This window comes from Plecotus auritus, assembly GCF_963455305.1.
Source record: "Plecotus auritus genome assembly, chromosome: 6".
Classification (NCBI taxonomy): Eukaryota; Metazoa; Chordata; class Mammalia; order Chiroptera; family Vespertilionidae; genus Plecotus; species Plecotus auritus.
Genome location: NC_137773.1, coordinates 63,643,880 through 63,659,429, shown reverse-complemented (window position 1 = coordinate 63,659,429; position 15,550 = coordinate 63,643,880). Strand labels below are relative to the sequence as shown.

Below are 15,550 nucleotides of genomic sequence, written 5' to 3'. Positions count from 1 at the left end.
GTTCCTTGGAATGTCTTGTCATACAACACAAAGTTGGCAGTTTTGATTCTCAGTCAGGGCACACAGGCTTCGGGTTCAATCCATGCTCAGGGTGAGTACAGGAAGCAACTGATGGATGCTTCTCTCTCACATCGATGTTTCTCTCTCTCTCTGTGTGTGTGTGTGTGTGTGTGTGTGTGTGTGTGTGTGTGTGTGTGTTTCTCCTTCTCCCTCTCTCTCTATATCAATAAACAGCATCAGGTGATAATTTTGTTTTATTTGAAATATGTTTTTATTGATTTCAGACGGTAAGAGAGAGGGAGAGTTAGAAACATCAACGATGAGAGAGAATCCTTGATAGGCTGCCTCCTGCACACCCCACACTGTGGATTGAGCCCACAACCTGAGCATGTGCCCTGACTGGGAATCAAACTGAACCAAGACCTTCTGATTCATAGACTGATGCTCAACCACTGAACCACTGCGTCTAGGCGCAGTTGAGAATTTTAAAACAAAGGTATGTTTACAGTTGTTAGCATGCAAAAGTTTATTCTCGTATTTTTTGTTATTAATTATTGTGCATATTTATAACACTATTGTCAACCTGCTCTTGCTCAACCCTATACATGAAATTGTTATAAAACATGAGACAAAAAATATTATAAAACATGAGACACAAAGCAAGACATTTAGAATTCCCCCAAAATATTACATGGAAAATACAAATAGTAAATAGAATGTGTTTCTTATGGAAACTTCTGACTTAGGTCAGTCAAATCTACAACACAGCCTCCCTAGAACTCACAAATGCATCACAAACTGCAAGGACACGCTTCCCTAGGGAATCAGGGTGTGTTACTACCTAAAGCCAGAGGAGGAAGCCCTGGTGGGGGCCTTCATATCTGAAAAATCCTGCTCACAATGGCAATGGTGGTGACCAGCTTGCATAGGCAGGGTGGAAGGCACCCAGAACTGCTTTCCAATGTTCACACTGATGATGACTCCCCACATATCAGAAGAGTATGACAAAGTGTATTACTCACATGATGACATTTTTTTAATTAATTTCTTTATTGATTAAGGTATCACATATTTGTCCTCATCCCCCCATTCCCATCCCAAACCCCTCCCCATGCATGCCCCCACCCTCCTGGTTTCTGTGTCCATTGGTTAGGCTTATATGCATGCATACAAGTCCTTTGGTTGATCTCTCCCCCTTACCCCCACCCTCCCCTATCTTCCCTCTGAGGTTTGACAGTCTGATCAATGCTTCCCTGTCTTCAGGTCTGTTTTTGTTCATCAGTTTATGTTGTTCATTATTTCCCCTAGATGAGTGAGATCATGTGATACTAGAAATACACTTATAAGAACCGAAAATGAGACAAGCAATATACATGATGACATTTTGGGGGCTATCAGAATAGATCCCAGAAGGACTGGGAGCACAGGGAAAAGGGACTAGCTTGTGGTGTTCATGGTGGTTGCTGGGTGCTATTGGTGGGAGCCTGCCCACACTGATGGAAACTTGCTTGATTGGAACTTCCCACCTGCACCCAAGGACGGAGCACCTGGTCTTTCCCATCAGCTTTCCCAGGAAAAGGTCAGGGAGGAGAGAAGGGTGAGTCCTTTAAGCTTTCAACATTCAAACATCAAAAGAGGAATCAGGATCTTGATTCTAAGTATTCTTTTCAATAAAAAGGGAAAAAAATAAACACATACAAAATTTCCCCCAAATTGTTCATCACTTCACTTTGGTGATACTGATTGTAAGAGATTCTGAAGAAGGTGCAATGGAGAAATAAGGCATGAGTTTCTCTGTAAAGGTATAACTGAATCCATCCAAGAATGACACGGTATTCAAATTATAAAATGAAAGCTCTCCCAACTCATAGTCCAGAAAAACGCCGATCTTATGTTGTCCTGCACAGAAAAGGCGGAATACTTCATTCTTCTGCTGATATTGCCAGTATCCATTGCTTGGGGATGGTGATATGAGAGTATTTCTGGGGATAGATTCTTTACACACACCTAATAAACATTCACCTGTGCCTTCTATGTTTACCACCCAAAAATGCCTGCCAGCATCAAATCCCTCAGAACTCAGGACAGCTGGGTAAGAAGTAAGTGCGTGGGGATTAGGAAGACCCTCTGATGTCCTATAGGTCACACTTTTTCTATCACTTGAGATACTGAGACTTGGATGGGCTATTTGAGGATCCAGTGTCAAACCTACCTGAAATGTGCGGATCATTTTATGCAGGCCCAAATAATGTGGGGGGAGATTGTAAGACTCCTTCTTTAATTCACATGAAAACACTGCTGGGGTCTCTAGGTTTCCATAGCTATTGTGGATCCCTTCAATACCTGTGAGTAAATCCAGGTCTGTCTGCAAACACTTGTCTTCTATTTCACTTAACAGATTGCTTAGCCTGAACATATGGTATGAAATTTGCCTTCCATTTTCAATTAGTTTTTCTTCAACATTCTTCTCTTCTATAAGTAGATTGTTATCAATTTGATCTCGCTCTATTTCCAAGAAACACTTATGTTCTTTACATTCTAAGTCCAATTCATCCCTCCATTTTTCCATCTTCCTCTTCATTTCCCAAGTATTTGCAACTTGTTTTTTATACTCAGTTTCGGCATTTTTAAGGTTATTAGTGAGGGCCCCAATGTAGCTTTTGAGCATCCGCCTGTGACTAGCTGCAGCTTCCTCAATGGGGATCAGGGGCTCATCCTGGTGGTCGGATGAGACCCTGCACTGGGCACACAACAACTCCATGTTTTTCTCACAGAACAGGGTCAGAACCTCGTTGTGCTGCCCACACAGGGGTATTTCTTCCTGCAATTTCCTCTGGTTCACTGAGGTGGGGATCTGCTGAACAATCTCAGTCATGTGACATAGTTGGGTGTTCCTCTTCAAGCTCCTGTCAGGGCAGTGGTGGAGGCAGACAGGACAGGGAAAGGTGCCCTGTAGACCTTCCCAGCGCTGGTGGATGCAGGAGGGACAGAAGTTGTGCCCACACTCAGTGGTCACTGGGTCTCTCAGGTAATCCAGGCAGATGGGGCAGCTGGCCTCTGCTTGGAGCTTGGCAAGGGAAGCTGCAATGGCCATTGTAGTGAGGGTGTCTATCAGAAGAGACTCACTTCAGTCAGTGTGATCCTCCAGGAGTGAGGAAAAGTGAGAAGCTGAGGTCTTCTCTGGCCTTCCCCTCTGTGGAAGGCACTAGGAGCTTCCAAGAAGAGTTCCAGTGGGCAGCTGACGTCCAGTCTTCCTGTCACCTTCTCCTGTGTTTAATGTCAGGTTCCCCGAGTGAAGATCAGCTGTGGACTCTGGTCAAAAACCAAGCAACATCCAAGTCGTAAGTGGTTTCTGTGGACAATAAGATATCACCATTAAAAGTTCAATCAGCATTAACCCTTCCCTCCTTGTATGAACAGCATGTCAGGTAGTCCAAATCAGTTATTATGACAATATTTAAGGAGGAGTTAGAAGTAAAATCTATTTTCAACTTAAAAGGAATAAGACAATCTAGGCAAATTCACCATTGCCCTCAACAATCACAAAAAAAGTGATCTTGTGCTGTGGGGAAGAGAGAAGGATTTGTAAGCCCAGGAGCTAGGTCAGGGGTGGGCAAACTTTTTGACTCAAGGGCCACAATGGGTTCTTAAACTGTACCGGAGGGCCGGAACAAAAGCATGGGTGGAGTGTTTGTGTGAACTAATATAAATTCAAAGTAAACATCATTACATAAAAGGGTACGGTCTTTTTTTTTTATTTCAATAGTTTTATTCATTTCAAACATTTTAACAAGAAGAATGTAAACACTAATTATTATAATTTGAAACTTCAAAAAAATGGAGGAATCATAGCACAATAACATACCTTATATTGAAGATGGCAAAGGCAAAATGAAATTGCCTAACCAAGGAAAGGTACAAAAGCCTTTCAAATTAAACTTAAATATAATAAAATAATTTAAAACTAAAACAAATAGAAAAGAACAAAATGTGTAAACAGTAAATTAAACATTTTCTTTAGTGCAACTTCCAAATTATGCCCGGGACGTAGATGTAGATGGCAATGTAGACTGGGTTGAAAGGTTTTTGGTCTTTAAAACATCAACTTCAGTGGGAACAGTGTTGTTGGTCTCCTTTTTAGCTAATGCTCTGATACTGTGCTCTCCAGGGGCGTGTCTCCCTACATCACCACGATAACGTGTCTACGCATTCCCAGGGTGATGTTGGGAGACGCGTCCGTGGGCATTACAAGGAGCCTCTGGAAGATTGAGAGGTTGTTCCTTCTACTGAATGGGCAGATATAAATCCGCCCACTCAGAAGAAGGAGCTGCGGTCGTGTTTCCCGACGTTGCCATGTTAACACTGCTGCTGGTGAAGGAGCGGAGGGGAGAGCAAGAGAACCCTTTGCTCTTTCGGCTCCGCGGGCCTGATAGAACAGCCGAACGGGCCCGATCTGGCCCGCGGGCCGTAGTTTGCCCACGGCTGAGCTAGGTCCTGCTACCAGAGTCTGCTACTGTGTGGAGACCCCAAGTGAAGCACCATGCACATATGTGACCAGGAGGCAAAACCTTCAACAGGGGATAAGGAGAATAAGAACGAAGGATACATTTAACTCAAAGTCATTGGTAGGACAGCAATGAGATTCACTTCAAAGTGAAAATGACAAAACACCTGGAGAAAGCCAAACAATCATGCTGTCTAAGACAGGAGTTCCAATGAACTCGCTCAAGTTTCTCTTGGAGGGTCAGAGAATGGCTGATAATCATACTCCTAGAGAACTGGGAATGAAGGAAGAAGATGTGACTGAAGTTTATCAGGAACAACAGGGGGTCATTCAATGATTTAGATATTCTTTTCTTTTCCCTCAATCTTTTCTCATTTTTAAAAATAGTTCCTTTGTAATTGAGTGTTCAAATTGGAATTGATAAGTGACCCTCTCCCACTCATCTCTTTAAAACCTCTGGTAATTTGAATTCTAGTGTCCAGTATTCATTATTGTTGGTTTTCATTGTGCTGAGATTTGGTGATCAAGCCTCAGCCTCCTTCATATTGACCTCACCTTTTGAAATATTACGTGTGTGCACAGGGAGGTCACCCTTTTCAGGACTATGCATTTTGAGGCTTGTGATAAATGAGGTGGACCAATGCAAGTGTTCATAATACTTCTAATTGGCCCGGAAGTCCTAGCATGTGATTGATTGCCTCACTCCTGGACTATGACTTTCATTGTGAGCTGGGAGTTTTTCAGTGAACTGAACTGTGGAAAAATGACTTTTCATGAGCTTGAAGCTACTTTTAAAATCTGAAGTTCTGGACCAAAAGAAGAGGAATATCAGGTTGGAGTCAAGATGACAGATAAGGTGAGAGTAAAGACTAACGCCCAAGATGGCTTCACTGAAGAGAAAGCATTTCAATCATGAAGAAAAATATCATCAGAAGATCCCAGAAAAGTTATAATTTTCATCAGCATTTAATAAAGTTATTCATGCAGAAGTATGTGCAACAGAACACTGCTTTTTTAAATTTTATTTGTACATTTCATCCTGGCTTATGACTTTTAAATGGACATTACACCAGCTTCATTAAAGTAAACAAAATATTTGAAAAGAAAAAATAATCATGTGCAGGTAGCTCAGTTGGCTGGAGCATGGTCCACATGTGTCAAGGTTTCAGGTCCAGTTCATGGTCAGTGCCCATGCAATAATCAAGCAATGCATGCAAAAATAGTTAGAACATATCCACCCCACTCTTCCCCCCCCCCCACACACACACACATTCCTATAATTCTAAAAGCCAGTTAATAAATAGAAATAATGTTGTTCTTTTTTAATAAAAGAGTAGCCTGTGTGGCTCAGTTGGTTGGAGTGTTGTCCCGTGCACCACAAGGTCTCAGGTTCCATCCGCAGTTGGGTTGTGTAATAAAGGCAACTAATCGGGTATCTCTCTCACATTGATGTTTCTCAGGCTCTCTCTCTCTCACTCTATCTATCTATCTATCTATCTATCTATCTTTAAAAAAAAAGACATCATACAACTGTCCATTATGTGGAGAAAGTTTTGCCAGATTAATGAATATAAATCTCATCAGAGTTTCATAGCACCTATATACAGGAAAGATAAGGGATTGGAAAAACTCTGAAGAATAATCTGGTCAAGTTAACATTTCAATTTTATTGCTCCACTGTATAGCCATGTAATGGCTGAAACACTACTTCTGGGTGTGACTGAGAGGAGATTTCTGGGAGAGATTAATATAAAAATCAGTGGAGGAGCAAAGCAGATAACCCTCCCCAATATCAGTGGGCATTATCCACTCCACTGTGGGCCTAAAGAGAACAAGCACCTGGGAAACCTGAATTCACACTCTGCTGGACTGAATAAGGTAGCACCTCCACCTCCTGTCTGTGAGCTCCTGGTTTTCAGTCCTTCAGACCATCAGCTCTCTAACTCTCAGGCCTTCCAACTATACTACTATCTTTCCTGGGTCTCCTGCCTGCAGATTGCAGACCATGGGACATCTCAGGCTCCATAACCTTGTGAGCCAATACATTGTAATAAGTGTCTTTCTAGATACATATTATTGGTTCTGTTTCTCTGGTAAGCCTTTAACAATACACGGAGTAAGTAATCAGTAAAATATGAACTGTAATAAACTCTACTTAAAATTAGATCATGTTGCTTCAACAGAAATAAGCAGAAAGTAAAACACACACACACACATGTTGAAGGCCCCAACTGATTTTGCTCAGTGGATAGAGTATTAGCCTGCTGACTGAAGGTTCCCATGTTCAATTCCAATCAAGGGCACAAGCCAGGGTTCCAGGAAGCCAATCAATGATTCTCTCCCATCATTGATGTTTCTATCTCTCTCTCTCCCCCTTTCTTTCTGAAATAATAAATATATATCTTTAAAAAACACATGGAAGTAAGTTGTAGGAATTAAAATAGATTTAAAAGCCATAGAGGAGGAGAACCAAGATGGCACCATAGGTATTCACCTATACTTGCTGCCTCTCACAACCACACCAAAACCATAACTAAATGGCAGAACAACTACCACCCGGAACCTGGCTGAGTAGAAGTTCCACAACTAGAGAGGTAAAGAAAGTGCATTGAGACTGGTAAGAGGTGTGGACTTGGAAAATGCTGGCACCTGGATGTGCTGCTCTTTTCACTGGGAGGGAGATACTAGCTCGCACTTGTTCTGAGCTCCAGTTCCGGGTGAGACTCTGGGGGACCCAGGCACATATGGGGAGAAACTGGACTGTCTGGCATCTGGGCAGAAACACGAGGGCGGCTTTCTCTTAGAGGTGCTTGCACTGATAATTATTCCTGCACGGGGATTGGGGAGAACCAGGCTGCTCCAGTTCATGGCTGACTGGCAGCCATTGTTGTTTGTTCTGCCCTGGTGATTCCCAGAAACCCCGCCCCACCCAATTTACAACCCCACCCAAGCTGTACACTTCGGCTTTTGCATATGAATGGCCCATCTATTCGCCTAAAACCTGTCAAACTGCAGCTGGGTCAGAGAGCCCCAGAGCTTCCAAAAGAAGGGCTAAGGCCCCTGAAGCAGCTGCGGCCTTGCTTTCACAGCTTGGTCTCATCTGGGCACTTCCAAACTCCATACAAAGAGGAGTAATCTGCAAATGTCTCTGTAGCTCCTTCTGGGTGGCCTTTGACAGTGCCTGACCTTGCATCTCTTTGGAGATCCAAGAGCCAGTGTACCAGGTGGTCAGAGTGAGACCATACCAGATTACAACTCTTCACATCCATAAGAGATACACTCAAGGGGCAGACTCAGTGAGCACCATAGCCCTACTGAAGCAAGTCCTGCCCCATAAGGGTGTCTCCTGCACAATAGATCTTCCAGTATAGACACAGCTGGTCATCACAGCCAATTGTCCTAGAGGTCAATTCCTCCCAGTGATACCAACAGCAATCAAGGCTTAACTATAATATGAATGTTCACACAGACCAAAAAGGGTGCACCAAGAGCATCCACCTCAGGTGACTGGGGAGGCTGAGTCCCTGGGCCCTGTAGAATACCAACCACACAAGGCCACTCTATCAACTCAAGGAGACTTAACAGCTACCCAGTACATAGAAACAAACACAGGAAAGCAGCCAAAATGTGGTGACAAAGAAACAAGTCACAAATGAAAGAAATGGATGAAAGCAAAATACTGGATATAGAGTACAAAGCCACAATTATAAGGTTACTCAAGAATATTCTAGAAACCTGGGAGAAATTTAGTGAGATCCTCAAGGATATGAAAAAGGACCAATCAAAAATTAAGCATACATTGACTGAAATAAAGAATAATATACAGCCAAAACCGGTTTGGCTCAGTGGATAGAGCGTCGGCCTGCGGACTGAAAGGTCCCAGGTTGGATTCCGGTCAAGGGCACGTAACTTGGTTGCGGGCACATCCCCAGTAGGAGGTGTGCAGGAGGCAGCTAATCGATGTTTCTCTCTCATCGATGTTTCTAACTCTCTATCCCTCTTCCTTCCTCTCTGTAAAAAATCAATAAAATATATTTAAAAAAAAAAAAAAAAAGAATAATATACAGAGATTCAACAGCAGACTAGAGGATCCCAGGAATCAAGTGAAATGTTTGAAATACAAAGAAGCAAAAAACACCAAACCAGAAAAGGAAAAAGATAAAAGAATCCAAAAATGTGAAGATAGTGTAAGGAGCCTCTGGGACAACTTCAAGCGTACCAACATCAGAATTATGGGAGGCTAGAAGAAGAGAAAGAGCAAGATATTGAAAACGTATTTGAAGAAACAATGACAGAAAACTTCCCCCACCTGGTGAAAGAAATAGACTTACAAGTCCAGGAAGTGCAAAGAACCTTATACAAGAGGAATCTAAAGAGGACCACACCAAGACACATCATAATTAAAATGCCAAGGGCAAAAGACAAAGAGAGAATATTAAAAGCAGCAAGAGAAAAACAATTAGTTACCTACAAGGGAGTACCCATAAGACTGTCAGCTAATTTCTCAACAGAAACTATGCAGGCCAGAAGGGAGTGGCAAGAAATATACAAAGTGAGGAATAGCAAGAACCTATAACCAAGATTACTCTACCCAGCAAAACTATCCTTTACAGTTGAAGGTCAAATAAAGAGCTTCACAGACAAGAAACAGCTAAAGGAGTTCATCACCACCAAACCAGTATTATATGAAATGCTGAAAGGTATTCTCTAAGAAAAGGAAGAAAAAGCTAAAGTTAAAAATTATGAACAATAAAGTGACAACAAATAAATATCTATCAACAAATGAATCTAAAAATCAAATGGATAAAAAATCTGATGAACAGAATAAACTGGTCAATATCATAGAATCAGGGGCATAGAAAGGGAGTGGACTTGGGTGTCGGGGGTGCAGGAAGAGATTGGACAAAAATATTACACCTATGGATGAGGACAGTGGGGATGTGGGGGTAAGGACATAGGGTGGGGTGGGAACCGGGTAGAGGGGAGATATGGGGGCAAAAGAGGAACAACTGTAATAATCTGAACAATAAAGATTTATTTTTTTTAAAAAAGCCAAAAAGTCAATTATTATGTATAAATCTAATTTCATTTCATTTTGAAATATTTGACCTAAATTCAGTTGGAAGATGATTATTTGAGGATTAAAAAATCCTGGTTGATAATTATGTTACATTGAGGTAATGAATGGCATTAGTGGTATGTAAATTGCCCTGGCCAGGTAGTCCTGTTAGTCCCAATATGACAAGGTTTCAGGTTAAATCCAAAGTCAGAACACTTAGAAGGAGCAACCAAAAATGCATGACTGAATGGAACCACAAATCAATCTCTCTTTCCCATTTCCAATCTCTCTCTCTCTTTTTCTTTCTGCCTGGCCTCATCCTCTCACTCTTTATAAGAAAATAAATTAAAGAAAATAATTTTTCAAATTTTAATGTAGACGTATGTAAATAAAGAATCTCTTTTAGAAATATATAATGAAAAGTTTACAAGTAAACTCATAGAGATTTCCTGCCCAGAAATGGCAAAATGTTGGTTCAACTATAGGTAGAAGTTACAAAAAGGTTAGTTATAGAATATGGGTTCTTCATACATGAGTTCATAAGATTTTCTCCTCTATTCTGAATACCGAGAATATTCTATAATTTACTTTTTAAAAAATTAACCATTTGAATTCCATTTCAGTGTTTCTCTGCTCTCTTCTAGCCAAGAAGGTCTCTCCTATGTCCTTCCTTAGGCTTCATCCATTTCTCTTCATGTCAGCACTCTCAGATCCACTTCATCTCCTTTCTCCCTCACAGTTGTTTCAAACTGGTCCCCTTTCTCCACTCCAATCCATCATCTGCTTCCCAGTTTGCACATCCCATCCCCACCCAACAAATCTCCCAAATTGAGATAAATTGAAATTGAGAAAAGAACAAGGCTGGCATTAAAGTTCCATGTGCGTGTAGGTTATGCAGGCTGGATTTCAGGTCTGATCTCAGTCCGCCTAAATCATTGGGGGTGGGTTTTTTGATCATCTGTTCTTCCTGAGACACATGGAACCAGGAAAATAGCACTCAGCTTCCCTTTCATTTTGGTGTCAGCATACACATCAACTTAGGTAAACCTCTTCGAACCTTTGGTTTTACTTTTAAATATATTTTTATTGATTTCAGAGAGAAAAAGAGAATAAGAAGAGTGAGAGAGAAAGATCAATGATGAGAGAGAATCATTTATTGGCTGACTCCTGCAGGCCCAACAATGGGGATGGAGTCCATAGCCTGGGTATGTATGTGCCCAGTACCAGAATCAAACCTGGGCACTGTATCTGCTAAGCCAAACCTACTAGGGCAGAACCTCTGGTTTTAAACAAAAATATCTGACAACATTCACTGAGACATTCTAGAAGAGGATTCCCACAGGCAGCTTTAGGCCAGTACTTCAGGGTCCTTTGCACATGCAGATACATATTAAATCACCTTGTAGGTCAGATTGGGATCCTAGTATCTTCATTTTCAGTAAGAATTTTGATGATGTAGGGCAAGCCTGAGGCACAGCAGCAATAATGAAAACATGTGTCTTAAAATAACCTGAATCCAAGTGATGATTGGCTTGTGAGGTAAAGTGAAGGCCCTGCTAGAGTAGCCACCCAGAAACCCAAGGGTGGGGAGCAATACCTCAGTGACTCTCAGTTTGGTCCCACCTCCTGTACCAGTATCATCCCCACTCCCAGCTTACCTGGAGCCTGCTCCTTTGAGTGAGTCCCTGAAGTGTGTCTCCAAGAAGAGTCTCTGAAGCCAGTCTCCTACCAGTTAAATGCTTAGTAATGTGACCCTGGCCTATATATACCACTAGGAGGGTGAATCTCTTTAAGACCTCACTCACCAAGACTCCTCCCTGGAGGTGGGACTAGTGGGTTTAGGAGGATCTTCAGAAGTCTGTTTGATGGGATCTCCTCTTATTCCTGCAGGCTAGGGCAGACTAACCTTGTTACTACGCATAATCTGATTTGCACCTTTGTAATCCTCCCTTGAACTTCTCAACACCTTTCAATCCCATTTGGCTGAGGAGGAAACTGGAATGAAAAGTAAAATCTTGCCCTAGCTGCTTTGGCTTAGTGCAGTGGTTCTCAACCTTTTTAATGTCACGACCCTTTAATACAGTTCCTCATGTTGTGGTGACCCCCAACCATAAAATTATTTTTCTTGCTACTTCATAACTGTAATTTTGCTACTGTTATGAATTGTAATGTAAATATTTGTGTTTTCCCATGGTCTTTGGCGACCCTGTTAGGAGTTCTCGACCTACAGATTGAGAACTGCTGCTGTAGAGCCAGAGGGGGACATGCAGGAGGCAGCTGTTCAATGATTCTCTCTCATCATTGATGTTTCTATCTCCCTCTCCCTTCCTCTCTGAAATCAATAAAAATATCTTTAAAAAAATAACAAACATAAAATCTTTGCTTTCTTTCCAATGTGGGCCTGGCATAATGGCTCCCTCAAAGAAGGCTGGAGAGAAGAAGGGCCTTTCTGCCATCAAGGAGGTAGTGACCAGAGAACACACCATCAACATCACAAGCGCCTCTATGGAGTGGGTTTCAAGCAATACATGAAATATATCTGCATGTGGCTGTGAAAATCAAAACCAAAACCTGTAGATACATTTTCTGTAAAAAGCAAATTGTAGGGAGCATTTGCTATCTTGCTTCACAGCAATGGTCATCATATTGGGCTCAAATAAATGCTTATAAATTATTTATTTATCTTTTGTTAATCCTCACCCAAGAATGTTTTTCCATTGAATTTTAGGGAAAGTGTAAGAGAGAGGGAAAGACAGAGAGAAACATTGATGTGAGAGAAACAACAATTGGTTCCTCCTGCATGAGCCCGGACAAGGGCCCAGGTTGGGGAAGAGCCAGCAAGCAAAGTATGTGGCCTTGATGGGAGTTGAACTCAGACCCTTTGGTCCGCAGTTCCACAGGCTATCCACTGAGCCAAACTGGCTCGAACTCTTCAAATTACTTTTTAAAGAGGAAACTGTAGAACACACCGCATAGTAGTCTCATATTATATTATGAAACAATTAAAATATAATGGGTATCTATGCTTGTATATTGCATATCATTAGGATTTTCTTTTTTTTTTTTTTGGTGTGTATGATGACAGAAACTGTGAGCCAAGGTGCTTTTCCTGGGGTCATGTCTCTCCAGGCTTAAGAATGAGCTACATGGACCAGAAGATTTAAGCAAAGTGTGGAAAATTTATTACAAGCAGATTCAGACTCCCAGTAAGGGGAGGGGGGCCCAATAGTGGACTGCCTGGTAAAGCCTTGTAGTCCAGGGGTATATATTTGCTACAAGCCTGCTTTATGCCAATCTGTGTCATCCCCTGATTGATTTCCTCAAATGTTTTTGCCCAGCAACAGACCTGAACTTTCCCTGTTTCTATGTGAACTTTCTCTGTTTCCCTGCTTCTCTTTTCCTATGATGAACTTTTTCTGTTTCTATGTGTTCATACATCTTGTTTACTGCAGGCCCTGCCTTGGTTTCCCATGCCTCCGGCTTTGAGTCCACAAACATTTTATTACTGGAGGCCTAGTGCACGAATTTCTACACCAGTAGGTCCCTCAATCTGGCCTGCAGGATCAGGCCAAAGCTGGCTCTCCAACATCCCACAAGGGTACCGGATCCCAAGAGGGCCCAGGCCAGGCTGAGCGACCCCACTGGTGCATGATCCGGGAAAGGGAGGGATATGGGTGGGCTCCAGGGCATGTCCAGTCCATCTTGCTCAGTCCCGATAGGCCGGACCCCAGCAGCAAGCTAACCTACAAGTTGGAGCATCTGCATCCTGGTCCTGGAGGTCAGTGCACCTGATAGTGAGCAGTTGAGCATCCTTAGGATATCATTAGCACATTACACTTTGGTTGGTTGAATGGCCCACTGCACGACTGGACACTTAGTTAGGCTTTTATTATATAGGATTACATAGGATTTCTGCTTGCTTGGTTCCTGTGGTTAGGCTGGCTCAAACTGCCATGTCTGCCCCTGTCTATGTTTCACCTGCTTTATTTTCCACTGGACCCCTGCCCTATCTGCCTGTGTTTCAAGTTAACCCCCTGCGATACAGAACACAGATAAGGATGGTCAGGCAGGAAAGGTATAAGGAGGTTGGTGACGTCTCCCCAAGGTGAGAGAGCAATTTTCTTTTCAGTGTGTTCTACTTAACAAGTGATTTTTATTAAATTTATCTATATTGTTCTGATTTTTTAAATGCTTCCCAACAAATAACCCGAAATGATATTCATTGGAAAATTGCTACAACCCAGGTGTTAGTTTTGCTCACCCTATTTGGACACAGCCATTCCTGTGGAGGAAGCCCTCAAGTCACATGATCTCTTGTGCCACACCAGCACAGCCAAGGGTTCGGTGAGCCTGAGGGAGGGCTGGTGAAGGATGAAGAAAAAGACAGACTAGAGAATAAGCTGGGTCTGGATCTTCTGTGCCTTGCTGAGGCCACAGAACAGATCCAGACTGCAAAGATGATGCTTTATTTATAGTCAGGGACAAAGAAGGTAATCTACAATGTTCTTGTAAGTTTCACTTGTTTTGGCAGCACTGGCTGCCCCTCCCACAGCCCATTAGCTACCCAGGAAAGATCTAGGGAGCAGTCACAAGATCAAGCTTAATTATGCTTGGAGGACTGTGCCCTCCAAGCTGGGACTTGTTTGCGACTTTGCCAGCAGGTCAGTCCGAGGCTTAACCCTATAACTGCTCCCTACAATCTCTATTGCCTGGAGGGTCAGTTCTCTCATAGTGGGGACTCTGAGATGATCTCTGCATCCAGGATTCTGGCTCAGTGCCACACACCTACTGAGAGCTCATAAAACATTTGCTGGATGGCCCTAGCCGGTTTGGCTCAGCGGATGGAGCATTGGAGGGTCTCGGGTTCGATTCTGCTCGTGGGTAGATTCCTTGGTTGCAGGCTTTGTCCCAGGCCCTGGTCTGGGCTCCTGAAGAAGGCAACCAATGCATGTGTCCCTCACACATCCATGTTTATCTTTCTCTGTCTCTCCCCAACCCCCTTCCACTCTCTCTGAAAATCAATGGGGAAAAAAGTTTGCTGGATGCATAATTCAATGAGATGTCTAAATGGGCTTGATGAGATCAGACAGACCTGCGTTAGAAATGCAGATCTTACTGTTTCCAGCCTCCCGTGCAGATGATTTTTTCAGGAGCAATGGGCAGAACATGTGAGAGTCTTTATCCCAACCAAACACAAGTGTTTGCTACTAAGCCGCTAGGGAAGCCTGGATGGCTGCTACCCCAGGCTGCTTGGTAGAATATCAGTGCATTGCAATGAAGGTGTAACTGTCTGGTAGACACTGTTCTTCCAGGGAGGCCTGGGCTAAAGAAACAAAGATGTGATCTGAGCATGGAACCATGATTAGAAACCTGGGAATTCCACTCTTTTAATCCTCACCTGAGGTTGTGCTTAGAGAGAAAAAGGGGGAGGGAGGGAGGGAAGGAGGGAGGGAGAGAGAGAGAGAGAGAGAGAGAGAGAGAGAGAGAGAGAGAGAGAGAGAGAGAGAGACACATGGCCTGCGTGGGGATGGAACCCACAACCTGCATGTATGCCTGACCAGGAATTGAACCCATAATAGTTACTTTCCTTGAGAAGCATTCTTTGAGCTGTAAAATTCTTTATCAATTAATTTTGCTCATATTGCTTATTAGGGAATTTGGTATTTATATTGACTGACAAAATTTTATCAGTTTCATTTTTTAAATTTATATGTATAGTATATTTAAATGCTGTGTATTGAGATGTGTGTTTTATTAATTTCAGAGAGGAAGGGAGAGGGAAAAGAGAAAGAAACATCACTGATGAGAGAGAATAATTGATCAGCTGCCTCCTGCAGGCCCCTCATTGGGCACCGTTTCAGCAACCCAGGCATGGGCCCTTGTACGGAACTGAACCTGGGACCCTTCAGTCAGCAGGCCGATGCTCTAGCCACTCAGCCAAACCAGCTAGAGCTAACATTTATTTTCAATTACGGTTGACAACCTCC

At 42.7% G+C, this 15,550-nt stretch overlaps 1 protein-coding gene and 1 pseudogene across 2 annotated transcripts; one reads left to right on the top strand and one right to left on the bottom strand.

Annotated features, from left to right (window-relative positions):
• Window positions 1–1,720: 1,720 nt before the first annotated feature.
• LOC308251660 (tripartite motif-containing protein 60-like) lies at window positions 1,721–3,094 on the bottom strand (the record flags this gene model as incomplete). Its single annotated transcript, XM_080675399.1, has 1 exon — window positions 1,721–3,094. One exon carries the CDS (start codon window positions 3,092–3,094, stop codon window positions 1,721–1,723), a length of 1,374 nt encoding a protein of 457 aa, XP_080531525.1.
• A 1,446-nt stretch (window positions 3,095–4,540) lies between these two features.
• Window positions 4,541–4,846, top strand: LOC308251659 (small ubiquitin-related modifier 1-like; annotated as a pseudogene). Its single transcript has one exon. The product of its transcript is annotated as a small ubiquitin-related modifier 1-like (transcript).
• The last annotated feature ends 10,704 nt before the right edge of the window (window positions 4,847–15,550 follow it).